This window comes from Silurus aristotelis (assembly GCF_946808225.1).
Source record: "Silurus aristotelis genome assembly, chromosome: 22".
NCBI classification, from domain to species: Eukaryota; Metazoa; Chordata; class Actinopteri; order Siluriformes; family Siluridae; genus Silurus; species Silurus aristotelis.
The window spans coordinates 12,588,972-12,609,110 of record NC_139595.1 but is presented as its reverse complement, the minus strand read 5'-3'; the positions used below and the strand labels follow the sequence as shown (position 1 = coordinate 12,609,110).

The following is a 20,139-nucleotide window of genomic DNA, read 5'->3' as shown; positions in this document are numbered from 1 at the left end:
TCCTGATCAGTAAGGCACAACAGTGCCTGTTTTTTTCTGAGGAGAATTAAAAAGTCCCGTTGTACAATTGAGAGCATCCTCACTAACTGCATCTCAGTGTGGTACAGCAGCTGCACTGCTTCGGGCCATAAAGCCCTTTGAAAGTGGTGAAAACTGGCCATCGAATCATCGCCACTCAGCTTCCCACCTTGGAGAACATTTACAATAAACGCTGTCTGCAAAGGGAGAGGGGCAGAGGCTACAGGTGCCTCAGAGCGTGCACAAACTGACTAAATAATTTTTTTCCCTGTGGCTGTTACTGTACTAAACAGCTGATTCAATACTGCATTTTTACTTTCTGTGTATTTTGCACTCCTTATCCACTACACAATTATTTTCACACCATCCTTAACTCACATTTGCACTACTTAGCATTCCACCCATATTTATACTGTATATACTGTATCATACATACATTCATACTTCATCGTACATAACTATATCATGTCATTTGAGTATTCTCTTCTGACATGTCTGTCTATGCATAATCTTTGCGCAGTATATTGTATATTACTATATGTAATATATATTATTACCTACTGCATCTATTGTACATTATTCACCCACACCTCTTTTTATATGGACCTCATACCCCATATTTATCTACTGTTATGTATTGTAAATAGGCCACTAATGCACTTCATATTTCCCAATTTGTAACTCACCTAACATTTTTGAAACAATTGTTAGAACTATTGCTGATTCCCTACCTACATTAACATCCAGACCTGCATAACTTTCATAATTTATGCAAACTAATCAGGTAGCTGATAAAAAGCATCTTAATTAATGAAACATTACTATTTGGTGGAGTAGCATTTCTTGCACGTTAATAAAATTAGTGCTGTTAAATGAATTTGCATTAGCGTGTTCATTTTGACAGCCCCAGATAAGATTTTTATATATGGTTTGATACGAACGTTACAAGGAGTACACACATAAATAAGATGGAGGATAAATGTAAAAAGATTTTGAATGTGATAAGATGTATTTCTGGAAGTGAGTGGGGAGCTGATAGAATGGCATTAAAAACAATTTATATAACAATGGTAAGAGCAATACTTGATCATGTATGTATGGCCTACAGATCAGCAGCTAAGTCACAGTTAGGAAAATAAGAAAGAATTTAATCACAAGCTTTGAGAATTTGTTGCGGAGCTTATACTTCCTCTTCACTTTCAGCATTATTGGTGATTGATGTAATATGGCAATTAAATGCATTAAATAGGTTCGGCATCCAATCGAAGAAAACACCATCCAGAGGCAGAGTGGCAGGGACAGAGGTCACTGATACCTCAGGAGCATGTTTAACCAAGTTTAACCATGTTTAACCGAGATGGTTTCACGCCATTTACGTTCTAATTTCCGAGTGATCTATTTTAAGGTTCCCATATGATCATTATACCCCAGTGCTAACTTTTTCTCCCTGATCATTTAGGTTTTAAGGAGAGCTACATCATCAAGACTGTAACAGAACATTAATTCTAGGTATTCAGTAGCCCAGTCGAGCTCTGCGGGGTCCAACATAGATTCAATTAATGTTGATTTCTCCACTACCATTTAGGCAGGGCTGGTGTATGTAACTATACGCAGGAGGGCTAGCTTTATTTAATGCTAGATTTTCATTCGGTTTAACCCACGTTTCTGTCAAACACAATAAATTAAACTCCTGGTCGTTAATAATTTTGTTTATAGTCAGCGCTTTTGAAGAGAGAACTAATATTCAACAATCCTATCTTTAGATCAGAGGTGAATTTCACGTGCTTCAGAATAGAGTCTCCTATAACAAGAGCTCTTTCATGTTTCTCAAATTCAATTCAAATTCTGATTTTTGTTTATTCATTTATTTTTACGTACACATTCATACAGGGTACAACATGTATTGAAATTATTTTTTTAACGACTGTCCAACATGTAAACATGAAAAAAGTAAGACAATATAAAAAAAAAAAAAAAAAAAAAAAAAAAAAGAATAAAGTTATGTAAAAATAAATAAAATAATGTATAAAACTATATTAGGTCCCCTGGTGGTCTAGTGGTTAAGATGCAGCGCTCTCACCGCTGCGACCCGGGTTCGATTCCCGGTCAGGGAACCATCCCCAGCCACTCTCAGTGCCGGTCCCAAGCCCGGATAAATTGGGGAGGGTTGCCTTAGGAAGGGCATCCAGCGTAAAACATATGCCAAATCAAACGTGCGGAGGATCCGCTGTGGCGACCCCTAACGGGAGAAGCCGAAAGAAACTTTAATGTATAAAACTATATTAAAAGTATTGAAAGCTCGAACCCTGATAGGTCTGGGGAATAGGGACATAAGTTTCTTACCCATTAGCAACAGTAGATGGCGGTAATGCTCTATGTAAGAATCCGAACCGCCAATGACGAAGGAAAAGGTGACAGGAATTAACATTTCATTAGTCTGATCACCATCATAAAAAAACCTCCAGAAGAAGACGCAGACTAAGAAGAAGAAGGCACAGTTCTCTCGCGTGTCTGGCTGTGTTGTTTTGCATATAATATTACTGAACGAAATGAACATCGTACGATCATGTGTGCGTTTGTCTGGAACGATTATTTTATGTCGGTATGTAACGCTTTCATCCGATTCACAGTTCACGCATGGGCACATAAAACAGGTTCCAAGTATGTGTGTGACCTGTTTATACATAATATTAAACTTGTGGAGTTAAGAATTACTTACTTGTACACGTAACACAAATCGTAATACACATTAGACTGTTTAGATTGCTTAAGTTTACTACTACATTGGGTATCGTGTTCACGGAATGTCATTGGGGTCGAAACGGTTTCTTTTCTTTATTAACGATCTAATATCGCGTAATAAATGTATATGTTCTTCTTAACACAGCCTGTATTAGTTAGTATTGGTATCGGATGTTGATATCTTAGTTGTTCAAACACAATTTGTTTAATTTTGGTATATATTTCTGTGGACAAATCCTGAGCAAAGCGTGCGTTTTCTTCTTCGTGGGTTTAAAGGCTGGTTGCTGCCATCTTACGGTGTTGAGTGTCGTAAAGCGAGTAAAAATAAAAATAGGGAAGTTAATATTGAATCTATCGCTCTCTATCTATCTAACTAATCTATCTAATCTATCTATCAAATCGGTAATGCAAGATTCTGATTCATGCTGCTGAAAAATCCACCATAAGCTGGATGTACACTTCGATTTTCAGCCAGAGACAAGAATTGACAAAAAAAAAATTTTTTTGGTCATGAAAATCATTAGAATGCATATACTGTGTTCATAGCTGGCCCATTTAGTGTTTTTGGCCCAATGTGCTAAAACAGGTTAAATTGAAGAACACCCTTTTCTTGCCAGTAGAAAGGAAACTAGAATACCATAAGTAATGCAATGATGTAGGCTTTTATTTGTTGTTTTGTTGTAATAAGGTTGCTGTTTAAAGATGGCCTACCAGTTAAACCAGTGTTTGGGCAATTGGTGCTGTTCAGACTAAAGCAGTACTTAAATTAGCACTTCAAAAGAAACTCCTAACAGATTTTATACTGATGGTTTTCACTTAGTCTGCCTTTAGTCCTAATGAACCACTATCATAATATATTTATTGATGGAATCTTCAAATTACTTTTATTAGTCAACCTTGATTATGGTATCTACCAAATGCCATAAATGTAAAAGATTTGCATTGTACGATTTTCATAGTCTTTTATGAAGATATAAAAACTCTTGACTGTACATTTGTCTAGACTGGTTTTAAGCAGGTTTCACACACTTATGCATGTGTGTATTATTAAGTCTGATTATTCTTTATAATTTTAGTCACAGTGGTGCAGCTTCCGGTTGCAACAAACTGCGGAATATCAGCTCTTTGCTCTCATCATGGATGGGTGGTGAGCAAAGAACACTAATCTCTAAGACGAATGGAAATGAGGTCTTTCAGTCACCACCCTGGCATTACCAGCAGGTCCGCACTGGGAAAAGAGGCACCGAATATCAACCAAACAACATTAAGCGAAAAAGGACTCATGGTTGGATTAAAAGGATCAGCACACAGGGTGGCATTGAAGTAATTCTACGTAGAATGCTGAAAGGAAGGAAATCACTGACACACTGAATCATACTAGGACTGGAATAGCGTGGCTTTAAGAAACCTAATTTTTTGTTTATCTAAATAAAGAAGTATAATAAGAAAATATGATTTATTACATTTTGAGTTGTGAAGCATTTAATATCAGCAGTCCTGTCTAATTGCAAAAATTGGCATATCAAGCTGACTTTATAAGTGAACCTTAACCTTTTGTATTCATGAATCTTGTTTATGTAAATCATAAGTAAACAAAAGGGGTTGGTTGTAGTGAAGGTTTTTTTTTTTTTTTAAAGCAATGTTGGAATCCATGTGTATATGGGGGAGATAATGACATTTCTGAATGGGGTCCTTTATGATTATGTCCTCTCTATAATAAAATGTAGACAAGTTACAGTTGTTTGTTTTGGGTATTGAGCTGCAAATTTTAGAATTTGTGCATTTATTTTTTTAAATGGGTTTTACAACTTTTAAAAGTTTGTTTTGAAAAAACAATGCATGCACAAGTTTAAGTTCTAGTTTGCTCAAGGGGTGTACGTTATATATTTATATATAGGCATATAACAAAAAAATTTTTTATTCAAACAAAAGACACATACAGAATGAACGTATACATGATTAATTCTGGTAGGTTAGACTTGTGTGCATTTACAGTGTGTTCTTTCACTGGATGTTCCAGTCTATTAAACTTAATTTAGAATAATCACAAAGTTCAAGATTTGGGGCAGAAAATGTATTCATTCATTTATTTCACACAAAAAGTGCAGTCTTTTTTCTCCAAAATCAGCTTACAAGTAGATTACAAATGTGATATTGATTTTATACAATAGTTCAATAAACAAGCGGTTAATATTAAAAGGCTTGGTTTTAGACACCACATTTCCTCTTCTCCCTTTTTTTGCTCTTTTTCGCCAACAAAAATAATGAATAAATCACCCGTTTAAATGATTTGGTTTAATCGCAATGTCTCACTTATTAACAACGACTTGCTGCCACCTACTGGCGGTTTTAATTTCACGTCTAAAGTAACTTTTTTTTTTTTTAATACTCCCAAATATCAATGTTCAACGTCTTATGTTTCAAATATCAAAACATTATTTATGTATACATTTATGTATACATTTGTAACTGCAGGTTAAATCAATACACGTCCCTCTAAGCTGCATTTAACAGTGTGTCAATACATTTAAATGCCACTTCAGATGCAGCTTCTGTTTCTTCTGCAGTGCAAAGATGAATTTGGTTGATACTGATTTCATTTGTATACTAACATCCAAAATGTCTTATTATACTACTTAGCTGATTAAATGTAAGAATCTGACTCAAAATATGATGCATTAAAAAAATGCTTTGAAAGGTAAAATCAATTGAAACTAATTGGAAAATATTATTAGAATAATGAGGAATATTAGGAATATAAAAAATGTTAGGAGTCAGCTGTCCATGGTAGTCCTTAGGGTACTGGCACAATAACACACTCAGCAAAATATTTAATTTTCATTATCAATAAAATCCCAAAAATATGAAGAATATATTGAGTTTTTTTTTTGTAATATTGCACACCTCTAGTCTGCTCTTCTAAAACTGATAAATCTACTGCCCTGTGAATATTCTTAATTCTAACTACTGGTGACTTGACTTATTTACTTATGCTAAATAATGATTGTGAAGAAGTATATTCTGCAACTATAGTATTGATTCCCATATGTATTTCTATAGCCAAGTAGGTTTATTTTTTTTTATTTTGGGTTTCCATATAAGAGCACCAGTATCCAGGTATACCAATAACCAAAAAATGTATACTGCCACATGAAGGCAGTGTTAAATAGAATATGTAAATCTTATATAAAGCAAACAAAAAAAAGGGACATTCTCATCTTTATTTACAGTTATTTATTTTTATGCAAGTTGACCATAAAATGAACACTTGTTTTTAGATGTTTATATTTTACTGGCTTCAGAAAACCCCCAGAAAATATCAATGAAGTAAATTCACCAAATCAAAATTTCCTTTTACCTTGTAGATCTGAACATATATTTTTTTACAGTTCTCTTTTCCTTTATTTTTATTTTAGGGAATATGTAACCAGTTTGAGAAATAAAATTGAAGAAAGCTTGTTAGTGACTGTTTTAATTAAGATGTGGTATCTGAATCAGACTTTTTAAAATCCCTGAAACAGAGGTAGTTCACAACTTTGATAATTAAACTTTATTTAATAATTCTTCAAGCATATTTACCCCAAAGTAATTAAACAATTTTCTTTTTTTTTTCAAAACAATTTTATTTATCCCTATGTTGTTAGAAGACCCACCCCAGGCCTTCCAGGACAGTACCAGCTTGGTCCTAGATGGTACCATCCCTGGTACGTTGCCCTCCAGCTCAGGCAACCCAAAGCTCCTCCCAAAAGCTGGTTTGGGAATTGAGGAAAATAAGCAAGTAGGCAGAAAAGTAGAAACAACCATAGACTCAGCAAAAGGGCACAGAATAAAAACAGAATTCTAAGGGGTGCTCCAGAGATCCCACCCAGGTTCAAATAGGGCCCAAATACAGCCATCTCCTCGGCCAACAGCAGGCAACAAAAAGAAAGCAGAAAGATGTCCTCAGAGACCTCATAACCCCGCCATAGCATGCCATAGCTTATGCAATCAGCCTTTGTCTCACCCTCCCGTAACAGCAACAAAGGCTGCCCTTCTTCATTAGCCCCTACAGCATGCTCATGAGCTCCACTTAGGGGCTCATAGCAACTTCCGGTGGCATTCTCCAACAGGCTAAGCAGCTTTCGGAAGCCCAGCCACAGCCCACCTGCTACAGCCAGCCGTGATAGATGCCGCAGCGTGAGTGTCAAGGATCGTTGCACAGATAAAGACAGAAGAAAGATGAAGGAGCCACCAAAAATGCAGGTCCAACCCCATCCTGAACGCAGAAAAACTCTGTTGAAGACAAAGGACAATTTAATTGGCATTGCAAAATGTATATGAATGCATGACAGCAAATATTAGTTAGTAGCAAATGTACATTTGGGTAACGATTTTAAAACTTTAAACTTTTAAAAAAATATTTCAAATGTAAGGCTTCCATTTAACATACCAAAACAACAACAAAAATTAAGGTGGTTTTTTTTATTATTATTATTACCCAAACAAATGAGGATAATGCAGCTTTGTGCTACACTGATGTTATGAAAAACCTTCTGGATAAGCCCAAGTAGACTTATTTGTACAAACATTTAGAGAAAATATAGTTTGATAAATTTACATGAAGGAAACTGGGGAAGAGGTCATAAAATAAACCGCAAAAAACCCCAAAAATGTAAAAAAAATAAAAATAAAATAAAAAATGTTTAGCATAAATTGTATTGCAAACAGGTTGTGAATTACAGTCTTTACTGATTTAGTCTAATATTATCACATCACTGTGCATCAAGATTTTTCATTTCATTTTTTTATTTATGATTCAGTGATCAAGCTATAATCAGAGTGCTTCAACATGTGATCATAAATGTGTTTTATTTCTGTCCTAAATGGCTTGGGAACTAATGGTACTGTCTTAAAATATTTTAAGCACCATTTGAAATTCCCTACATTTAATAACCCATTAAACTCAAAGCTTGTTATTTAATTAGAACACATTATTCTGCAGCTGCTCTAAAGAGTTATTCAGACAAATTTAGAAGCTATAATCAAGTACATTACATTCTACTTTGCATTAAATAAAAACAATATTTTTTAACTTTTGTATTAGGACAATGTATGGTAAGGTCTATTTTTGTGCTGTAGCATAGTTGTTGTTGTTCTAACCTTCTGTACGTTTAGTGCTTTTTAGTACAATAAAATAGAATATTTTTAAGGTCTATTATGTCACACACCTTTTCGTGTAACACTGATTAACCTTATTGCATTTTGAGTATAGTGGGATTGTGTATTTATTGTCATTAGATTATGTTCAAACCAAATTTTCTTGCCCTTGCCTTTTATGTATACTTCTTTGGCTTTATTTGAAAAGACACTGCATTAGTAGTGTCACCACTAAACAAGTCTGTATTTATATATTTCTTTAGTTGGAAAATTATATACTGTAACATTTTTAACAACACTGGTTTTGAGAATTTATGAACTGGCTAATTGGTGGCACAAAACACATTCTTGTATAAGCATTTATTGTATGCAAACTCCTCCTGCAATAATTTCACTTGTTTATGTTGTAAGACGTGTGCATGCAAACAGCTCACCTGTATAAATAATGGCTCCTCTTCGCAAAAACACTATAGTGGGATACCCATAAATTCATCAAGGGTCCAAACATGACAACGGCTGACAGAAACAAATGGAAATGGCGGCGAAATAATACATTGCCCAGCAGTGCAGCCACCAGGTCTGTTATGACCACAAGTAAAGAGTTCAGAAACATTTGAAGCAATAAAACCAGAGGAAGTCAAAAAGGTCTTGTGTAAAAGTGTTCAGTTAAAAAATAAAAATAAATCCAGCTTCCAGTTTGTAGTCAAATATATTCTAAAGATTGATCCTACACATTTTTTTCTTGATTCTTTAAAATCTTTGCTCAAATCTTCAATGCGTGTCAATGCCTCGCTTGCTAGTGTCTTTTGTGTTATATGTGTTTCTGGAATGTTCCCTTCATTACTACCCCCACTACTCTCAACCAGCCACTAGGCTCCATTTTGCTATATTTAGGAATTGTACTGTACCTAATTCTTCCCAGGTCTCCTGCTCTGCCTATTCTTAGCTTCAGCTGTTAGTGTCAAAGTCCGTTTATGTCAGTTATTATTGGCCTTACCCGCTGTTAAACTGTTAAACACAACCAACCTCATTGTCTCGCTTTGCTTACATAGCTATGACACTTCAAGCCCAAAATAAGGTAAATTGATATTTAACTTATCAACCAAGTATAACAATTAAATATTATAGAGCTGTAGTTAATATAACTTAAAATTTCACAACGATGCAAACCCTGATCAAGTAAAAAAATTAATAAAAATGTAAGATAATATAAATTGCTGCAGAGGAACCAGCTAGAAGAAATAGCTAGAAGAAATTTGATTTATCTATAATTCGTTAACCTGAATTATATGCACTATGGTGGGGTTTGTGATGTCAAAGAATCAGGCTTTATTTCAGCAGAAAAACGCATCAGACAGTTTCATGGATAAATGCATAGCCTTGTTATACTCTTTTCTACAATTTTGATAAGACCCATCCTTTTTTATTGCCCAACCCTGATCTCATTCGCCACCATTATCTTCAAATAATTAGATTCTCTGAAAAAAGCCAATGTCTTAATGGTGGCAGTTCCATCTATCTAAAAAAATTAATAAAAAATAACATTTAACTAATTTCATGGAACAGGTCTTAGCCCATCAGTGACCTCTTAATCATTAAGTTATCACACTAAACACCTGCGTTCCCACACTTTCACAAAACACCTGCTTCCATTTATTAAATTTTTTTAAAAAGTGTCAAAAATAAATATGGTCCCTGGGCCGTCCATGTCCTCCTAACACGAAGTCACCGCAGGTGTCTCAGTCCAGGCCTTGGTCGTTCCCACCCATCTCTACCTTTCAAAAAGTACCAAAAGCATGGTGCAGGCCTTGGCCCATACATGACCTCCTAACATGAAGTCAACACATTAAAACACCTGCTAAAACACCTGCTTCACTTAAACTAATTCTTTCATACACTACAATCACTTGTTTTGGATATACTAATTAATTACAAAAAGATTAAAATTTTTAAAAAAAAGCCTCATACCTAGACATAAAAATTTGACAAAGGAGGAAGACAGTAAAGAGGTCTGGTCCTCTCTTCACAAACCTATGGGGTCAAGTGGCCCCCGGTCCAAAACTACTAGTCCTCTACACTGAGAACTTCCAGTAGTCCAGTAGTCCGGACCAAACATCTTCCCCCACACTTGACTAAAAGATCCTTCAATCAGCCAGTTTGTGCATGTTACATGTTAACAAAGACCTGCATCTGTACACACTCGCATCCAACCTTTGGCCTATCCAACATCTTTAATAAATTAGACATGCACATCATTATAAACTGATTGAATACACAATTATATCCAGAAAAATATCCAGTGTATCTTGAGTAGGCATATCATAAAGTTGTAATAATCAAGTAAATAAGTGCATATAAATGATCAGTAATGCAGTCAAAATTAAATGTTGAGTCAAAAATCCTTTCATCCAGTACCTTCAACATTAAGAAATATTAAACAATAAATTTTCTATACACATTTGTAAATGTATGTGTGTAGGAACATGTATAGGATGTGTGTGTGCATGTGTGTGTATGTAATAAATCACTGTGAATCTATAAACAGTAGCATGTAGTCAGGTGTATGTAAATTTTACAATACAGTAAGTAAAAATAAAAAATAAATCAAGGCATTAAAAAAAAATTAAGAAAAATCCACCACACACCAAAAACCAAGATCCAAAAACCAAAAATAGTTTGCACAGTCCAGAGTCCAAGAACCATAAATCAAAAACCAAACAACCCTTTGTCTGCTTAGTCACTATCCATCTTGTAGTATAGTTTCCAAAGTCAAATCACAGATGTCCTCACTCAGTAAAACTATAACCTCCTGTGAAATCACACCATCCCTCTTAATCGACCACTGATGTGCTCTGCTGCAGTAAACTGTGGTACTGAGGCTACAGCACCCTCTATCTCAAGTTCACCAACTAGACCTGTTGCCCAGTTGTAGATCCTATTGCTTTTCAGGAACTCCTCACTTACTCCAGTTCCGTGAAAGCCACTCAAAATTTAGATGTCCAGCTGACTCTGGAGAGTCCACAAGCTGCTCATCTGTGTCTGGGGGTCCCCACATCACTGCCATTTGTTAAATGGTAGTGATAATTTAAACAGATCTGAGAACAGATATAATACAACAAAACAACAACAAGTAATATATCTACAACTGTTCTTTTCCAGCATCTCCCTGCCTCCCCAGGCCACTAGGCCAATGCTGAGGTTTGTCAGACACATCAGGCACACTAGTGTCAGCAGCATGTTCAGGGTCACTCTTATACCTTTCAGCAGCAGCCTGAACTGGAGGTTCTGGTACCTCTCCCTCATCTGCTGCTTCTTCCTCTTGGCTAGAAGCATCACCTATATCACCCATTGCCTTTTCATGTGGTCTCGCCCATAGCACTCTCGTGCAGTAAAACAAATGATACCAAGTGTGTCAGGCCAGTGCTCAAACCAGGGTCATCACAAGGAAAGATTAATTCCACAGCAAAGAGACACAGGTAAGGTGATGAACTCAAGTGCGGAGAGAGAGCCAGCTATTATGTGGGAATTTATTGAAGCAAAAAGGGGAAAACAATTGATGACTCACAATGTAAGAACAATAACTAGGCAAAGGTTTAGCAAAGTAACAAATGAAATAATATACAGACCTTAAAAAGTGTCAACAGAAATCTAAACAAAGACATAGGCAAACCAGAGAAAACTATAAGCAGGAACTTGGCAGGAATACAGTGGCTAAGCAAAAATAAACACTAAGCAAAGAACAAAGAAAATCTTCTTCTTTGTCTTTTTTCTACCTCTCCCATTAGGGGTCACCACAGCGTTTCAGCCTTCTCCATACCCCCCCTGTCCTCTACATCTGCCTCGTTCAACCCAACTACCTGCATGTCTTCCCTCACCACATCCATAAATGTCCTCCTTGGCCTTCTTCTTTTCTTCCTTCCTGGTGGCTCCATCCTCAGCATTCTCCTACTGATATACCCCGATATCCCTCCTCTGCACATGTCCAAACCATCTCAATCGTGCCTCTCTCACCTTGTTTTCAAAATGTCCTACATGCGCTGTCCCTCTAATAAATTCATCACTAATAAACTAATTTCTAATCCTGCCTATCCTCGTCACTCCCAATGAAAACCTCAACATCTTCAGCTCTGCTACCTCCAGTTCCACCTCTTGTTGTTAAGTCAATGCCACTGTCTCCAAACCATACAACATACCAGGTCTCACCACAGTCCTATAAACTTTTTCTTTCACTCTTGCAGATACTCTTCCATCACAAATCACTCCTGCCACTCTTCTCAACCCACTTCACCCTGCCTGCCCAACACACTCTCCATTACTTTGCACTGTTGACCCCAGGTACTTGAACTCCTCCACCTTCACCACCTCTTCTCCCTGTAACCGCACAACTCCACTGTCCTCTCTCTCATTCACACACATGTACTCTGTCTTACTCCTACTGACTTTCATTCCCCTTCTCTCCAGCACGTACCTCCACCACTCCAGGCTCTTATCAACCTGCTTCCTACTCTCACCACAAATAACAATATCATCCGCAAACATCATAGTCCACAGAGACTCCTGTCTGACATCGTCTGTCCATTACCACTGCAAACTAGAAAGGGCTCAGAGCCGATCCTTGATGCAGTCTAACCTCCACCTTGAACCAGACTGTCGTTCCTACTGCACACTTCACTGGTGTCACACTGTCCTCAAACATGTCCTGCACCACCCTCACATACTTCTCTGAAACGCCTGACTTCCTCATACAATATTGCAAACTAGAAAGGGCTCAGAGCCGTTTCTTGATGCAGTCTAACCTCCACCTTGAACCAGAATGTCGTTCCTACTGCACACTTCACTGGTGTCACACTGTCCTCAAACATGTCCTGCACCACCCTCACATACTTCTCTGAAACACCTGACTTCCTCATACAATACAATACTTACAAAACTCCTCTCTCCTTGTTGTACGCTTTCTCTAAATCCACAAACACACAATGCAACTCCTTTTGACCTTCTCTTTACTTCTTCATCAACATTCGCAAAGCAAATAATGCATCTGTGGTGCTCTTCCTTGGCATAAAACCATACTGTTGCTCACAGATGATTACCTCTTCTCTCAGCCTGGCTTCCACGACTCTTTCCCATAACTTCATGGTGTGACTGATCAACTTTATTTCCCAGTAGTTACTGCAGGTCTGCACATCTCCATTAATCTTAAAGATTGGTACTAGCACACTCTTTCTCTGTTCCTCAGGCATCCTCTTACCTTCCAAAATCTTGTTGAACTCCACTTCCATCTCTCCTAAACATGTCCATGCTTCTACCAGTATGTCATCTGGTTCAACTGACTTTCCACTCTTCATTCTCTTAATCACTGCTCTCACTTCCTCCTTACTAATCCTAACCACTTCCTGCTTTACCATCTCCACACCACCCAACCTTCTCTCTCTTTAAATTTTATCACTCATCAGCTGCTCAGAATACTCCCTCCACCTTCTCAACACACTCTCCTCACTAGTCAACACAATTAAATTTGCATCCTTTATTGCTCTAACTTGCTGCACATCCTTTCCAGCTCAGTCCCTCTGCCTGGCCAATCTGTATAAATCCTTTTCTCCTTTCTTAGTGTACAACTTCACATAAAGCTCCTCATATGCCTTTTCCTTGGCTTTTGCCACATCCCTCTTTACCTGCTGCCGCATCTCCTGCCTACTTTTCTCATCACTCTGTCGATCCCAAATCTGTTTAGCCAACCTCTTTCTCCTTATGCTCTCCTGCATCTCCCCATTCCTCCACCATGTCTCTTTGTCTTCCTTTCTATTTTCAGATGTCACACCAACCTTTTTAGTTGTCTTCCTTATCACTTCTGCAGTAGTTGTCCAATCAATCAGCACAAATTCACCACCACTAAGCCCATCTGACCTCTTTCCTGAAGCGCACACTCCAGTTTCCCTCCTTTAGTTTCCACCAACTAATTCTTCTTTCAGTCCTCACTCTCTTCCTTTTCTTCACCTCCAAAACCATCCAACAGACCACCATCCGATGCTATCTAGCTACACTGTCCCCTGGCAACACCTTACAGTCTCCAATCTTCTTCAGTTTGCATCTCTTACATAGAACATAGTCCACCTGTGTGCACCCTATACTCCTATACGTCACCCTATGATCCTCCTTCTTCTTAAAATAAGTGTTCACCACTGCCATTTCCATCCTTTTAGCAAAATCTAGTCAAGTCAAGTCAAGTCAAGTTTATTTGTATAGCGCTTTTCACAACAGACATTGTCTCAAAGCAGCTTTACAGAAATCAACAGTCAATGTAAATGGTGTGCATTTATCCCTGATGAGCAAGCCATGGTGACTGTGGCAAGGAAAAACTCCCTTAGATGTAATGAGGAAGAAACCTTGAGAGGAACCAGACTCAAAAGGGAAACCCATCCTCATTTGGGTGACATCAAGAGTTTGATCATAAATCTTTCAACAATACAGAACACTGGAGAAAATCTACCACCATCTGCCCTTCCACATTCCTCTCCTTAAGGCCATACCTAACCATCACCTCCTCATCACCTCTGTTCCCTTCCTCTACATGCCCATGAAAGTCTGCCCCAATCACCAATTGTTCATTCTGAGGTACACTTTCCACCACTCTCCATCTAACTCACTCAATTTTTCCTTCTCCTCCATCTCACAATCCACTTGTGGAGCATAGGCACTGATGACATTTATCATCACCCCTTTTAACTTCAGCTTCACGTTCATCACCCTATCAGAAACTCTTCACCTCCACTACACTTTTACTAAACTCTTCCTTCAGAAATCACCCATACTAAATTTCTCTTTCCATCCACACCATAAAAGAACAGTTTAAACCCACCTCCAATGTTCCTGGCCTTACTTCCTCCACTTAAACACACAACATATCTACTTTTCTCCTCTCCATCATATCAGCTACCTCTCTCCCTTTACCAGTCATAGCACCAACATTTAAAGTACCAACCCTAACCTCCACTCTACTACACTTCTCCTTTTCCTGCTGTCTCTGTAGACGTCTTCCTCCTCTCCTTCACCTCCTTCAGTCAGCCCAATTTAAACTGGTACCCTGTTGGCTAACAATACTTGTGGCAGTCGTTGGTAACTTGGGCCTCGACCTATCTGGTACGAAATTGTGATTCATGATCTGCATATTTGATTTGGCAAGTTTTACGCTGGCTGCCCTTTCTAATACAACCCTCCCCATTTATCCAGGTTTGGGACCGACACTAAGAGTGCACTGGCTTGTGCAACCCTAATGGCTGGTTTAAAGAACAAAGGAAATGAGCTTGCTTAAAAAGTCCATGAGGTGGGAAAACTGAAGAAGTGGGACAATAGCGGCCACTAGCGGCGAAAAGGGGAAAAACATGACAAAGTGGTGCCTGCACTGTAGCTTTCAACACTGTGTACGGCCTTTTTTTTTAGGCACGTTCTACTTCCTTTTGAACACTCACAGGTAGACTTGATTTTCTGGAACAATGGGATTTTGTGTGTCTGCTGCTTGAACAGGCTCCTTTTATCTGTAAGTAAATAGACTTGTGAATTCCAGTTATTTGATGGATATAAGCTTTAAGCTCTATGTTTTAAAGTAATTATGGTGTTTTAAATTACGTAAATCATCAGGACATCAAACTGAACTTTTGCTGTGTTTCCACATGGACAGTTTTAATTGCCGGATGTGTGCATCAGGGCAGATTTTGGTGCTTGATTTGAGACTTTGTGCATCAGTAAAACAAATGTTTATTGATTAAAAACAATTATTCAGTGGAGTTTCTTATTTTTTTTTATATCTGAGAAAAAGAAATGATGCCGTAAATAAATGTGTGTTGCGTTTCAGGTTTTAATTTCACCTCATTTCTATTTATTTATTTATATTTTTAATACAAATGGTAAAAAAAAAAGTGCACACTGTATTAATCACACTTTAATTGAATTAGTTGAAATTAATTTGCGTTAATATTTCACATAAGATATGCACACAATTTCTGCTGACCTGCTGTTTGCACTAGACCCTGTTATCCCCAAAAATATCATCATTTGGCCTGTTTGAGGCATAGGAACCTTACTAATGCCTTCTAACTGGGCTGGAGCTATTGCGCTGGTACCATGTGCAATAATACTTGCCTCAAAACTCTACCTGAGTTTGGCAGTACTGGAAATATGTCTTTGAGGCTTTGTGTCCTTCTTGTGTAAGCTTTATTAATATTGTAATATAATTCTTATGGCACTGTTCCAAAGATAAAGAACAAATTAGAAAGTCATCCACATATTTCAATAACACACTATCCAGCAGTTTTAGCACTTGATAAAACACATGCAGTGAATGTTTAAAACCTTGAGGCATTTTAGTATACCGCATATTTTTTCCTGCATATGTATAGGCAAACAAATGTCTACTTTGCTCTGCCAGAAGAACACTAAAAAAGGCTAAACAGAGATCAATAACAGTAAAATACTTAGCATAATTCGGCAGCAACGTATGTGGATTAGGAACCTCTGTGTCATGCTGCGAACGAACGGAGGCGGAGGCCGGAGCACAGTTCCCTTTGGTTTAATGAATAAAGAGAAACACACAAATACATACACGGCAATCCAGTATAAGTCCGAAAAGAGATACCCGTGGTACACCATGGAGGGGTGAGGTCCACATAGTCCCAGAACAAAAACATGTGAGAGTGAGGGGACAACAGCATACAAATATCCCAGTTCACCAAACACTCTATATCCATGTTCCCTCCAGATCTGCTCCTTTACGTAAGAAAAATCTACTGATAAAGACTAAATAAATATGTTTTTAGCCTTGACTTCAATACTGAGACTGTGTCTGAGTCCCAAACACTGATTGGAAGGCTGTTCTATAACTGTGGGGCTTTATAAGAGAAATATCTGCCCCGTGCTGTAGTCTTCAATATTTGAGGTACCAACAAATAGCCTGCACCATTTGTAGGTGTGGAAGATCAGATTGGTAAAGAAGTTCACTCAGATACTGCGGCGCGAGACTGTTAAGTGCTTTATACATCAGTAGTAGTATTTTTTAATCAATGTGAGATTTAATAGGACTTCTCAATATTTTTAAGCTGATCTCTCTCATCTGGCTTTGCTGAAATATACAGCTGTGTATCATCAGCATAGCAATGGAAGAAAATACCATGTTAATGTGTAATTTCACCCAGAGGCAGCATATATAAAGAGAAAAACGGTAGGCCTAAGACAGATCCTTGCGGCTCTCCTTCCATGCTTTTTAAAATACTGTCAAGTTTGTTTGATGCCGTTTACGTTCTAGTTTCCGAGTAGTCTGTTTTAAGGTGCACGTATGATCATTATACCACTGTGCTAATTATTTCTCCCTGATCATTTTGGTCTTAAGGGGAGGTACATCATCTAGAGTCATATCCAAAACTTCATATCCAAATGGATATTTGCAGGGATGTTACCAGTTTTCAAAAAAATCGTTAATTTATTCATATATTCTTTTGAAATCATACATATCAAATGTGACACATCATGGATCAGCGCTTAACAAGGAGTACATTTTGTGCATTACCCTTCGTTTTTAACAACATAGGCAATGCAGAGCATGAGGGAAAGGCAACTGTGTGTAGTGCAGTACATATAGTATGCCTTGCGCTTAAACAGTGCCTTTGTGTATTATCAGGTGTGTTTATATTAATAGCCAATTATTTACTACAGTAATATTAATATATTTATGGAGCCCAAAAAGTAAATGCTTGTTTATTTTAAAAACATGCCCAAAAGAAACAAAAATAGCCTATTTATAATTTTACATTTAAAATGTACACATTTACTCTGTCCATATTTTTTTTGCCAAGCCTACTCTCTTAAAATAAAAAAAACTCCCTTAGATGGTATGAGGAAGAAACCTTGAGAGGAACCAGACTCAAAAGGGAAACCCATCATCATTTGGGTCATTATAAGTAATATCCTTTCTACAGTTTTGTACAGCCGGTTGGCATTGTGGAACCAAGATCTACTAAGCAACTTATAAAATAGCTTAACATCTGACATCATTATCATAGATTCAACACAAACTCCTTCATGCCAGAGCTCTAAATGTTCAAATAAGTTCAATGTCCAAACTCTACATGAAGTGGGTTCCAAATGTACCTAGTACATCTCTAAATGGTTTGGGATAATTGCAGGGTCGGCATCTACTCTTTGAAGGTCTATAATCTTCATGAGGTTGGGTAAAACTGGAGCTGGCGCAACCTCTGGGATGCCTTGGAATATATAGATAAAGAGAAGCAGTGTTGAGGAATTAGCATAGCTGCTGTTTATAATATTTACAAGCACAAGTTGATCATTTGTGTTTGATCAGATGTACTGGAGCACAAGATGATGTGATCTGATCTGATGTGATCTGTTACATGGCCCCAGGAAGTGGGGGTGCTGGGGGTGCTGCAGCACCCCCTATTGGCGAGAGAGAGATTTTTTTAAATGTAGGCCTATTAAAAATATTTTTTGCACAATTTATAAATTCCTTATGAATATTTTAGGAAATTATTTTGACACACGTTGGCTATTAAGTGTATTTTGGATTTTAATTTAATTATATTGATTATTTTAATTATATTGATTTTTCAAGTTCATTTGTAAAGCGCGTTTCACACGCGAGGGTGATTTTAGTTTGGCTTTCTCTGGCCGCGCGCAAACGTAGCCTAAATGCCTTGCCCTTGTGGAAGATAAAATTAGCTCTTCGTACCTTTTACAACAACATGAAGATATCAGAAAAAAAAGAGATCGGTGGTCTCTTTCCTGCTCGTGTTCCACATCCCTCTCAAAGCGCAGAGCGGTAGGCTATAACGCGTCTTTGTGTGGAAATATAAAACTGTTTTTTTTGTTGTTGTTTTTTTTAAATGGATTCAACTTTATTATATTATGTAAGTTACCAGTATTTACTGATATTTATTTCAATGCTTTACAGGCTTTAGTGTGTTGTTTCTTTTTTTTTTGTTTTGTTTTTTTATTATTTCAAAACAACCCCCCAACCACCGCAACACCGCCGGTATTTGGTCCACTACCACCGCAGTTGATAAAAAAAAAAAAAGTGCCATCGTCACAGCCCTATGTTATTTTTTAAAATGTATTCTAAATAGGCCCATAGGTTCATAGGTTTTTTTTGTAAAAAAAAAAATCAATAATAATAATTCACAGCACCCCCTGTTCAAAATTACTTCCAGCGGCCCTGATCTGTTATGTGTAAGCCTTGCTAAAAAAAGATATGTCTTTGATTTACGCTTAAACTGGGAGAGTGTGCCTTAACCCTGAACACTGTCAGGAAGGCTATTCCAAAGTTTAGGAGCTAAATGTGAGAATGCTCTACCGCCTTTAGCGGACTGGTGTTCTAGGAATTACTGGAAGTCTAGACTTTTGAGATTGCAAAGAGCGTGACGGATTGTAACGTATAAGAAAACTGGATAGATAGATAGATGAGAGCTAAACCATTTATGGCTTTGTAAGTAAGAAGCAATAGTTTGTATAAATTCAAAACTTAGTAGGTAGCCAGTGTAGGGATGATAAATTGGGGTTATATAGTCATATTTTTTCAACCTTGTGAGAACTTCATTCGGGACTAAAGTTAACTTGTTTATTAATGATGCAGGACAACCACCAAGTATTGCATTACAATAGTCCTGTCTGGAGGTCACGAATGCATGGACTGGCTTTTATGCATCAGATATAGGTAACATGTTTCTTAGCTTAGCAATATTTCTAAAGTGAAAGAAGGCGTTTTTTGTAATATGGGAGATATGATATTCAAAAGAAAAGTTGCTGTCTAAAATAACTGTCAGGTCTTTTACTGTTGAACTAGTAGTTACAGTACATCCTGCTCAATGCAAGTTGAATTGCTGGAGCTTCTGTGTACTGGTTTTTAAACCGATGAGCCATATCTCTTATGTTTTATCAGAAATTAATAATAGAAAGTTATGAGTCAATCATTAAATTTTTTTTTACACACTCAGTTCTGGTTATTTATATAAATAGCATGGTATTATCAGCATAACAATGGAAGATAATTGCGTGCCTTCTAAACCATATTTTCCAAGGGAAGCATGTATATTGTGAACAGCAGGGGTCCTAGAATTGTGGCACCCCATATTTGACTTGCATTAGCCTTGATAGTTGTCCATTTAAATCTACAAAATGGTAACAATCAGATAGTAAAGAGTTAATAATATTGAGTAGAGGATCACCAGCTGTATGTAACAGATC

General features: G+C 37.3%; 1 protein-coding gene and 1 long non-coding RNA gene across 2 annotated transcripts in view; one reads left to right on the top strand and one right to left on the bottom strand.

Moving 5' to 3' along the window:
- The window catches only part of LOC310717781, a 296,978-nt gene that overhangs the window by 135,099 nt on the left and 141,740 nt on the right, over positions 1-20,139 (top strand). The window lies entirely within an intron of this gene.
- fitm1l (fat storage inducing transmembrane protein 1, like) lies at positions 4,824-8,747 on the bottom strand. The gene is made up of 2 exons (XM_083526097.1): positions 8,331-8,747; positions 4,824-7,032 (listed from the first exon to the last, which is right to left on the bottom strand). Exons 1-2 carry the CDS (start codon positions 8,507-8,509, stop codon positions 6,393-6,395), a joined length of 819 nt encoding a protein of 272 aa, XP_083382223.1. The 5' UTR covers positions 8,510-8,747; the 3' UTR covers positions 4,824-6,392.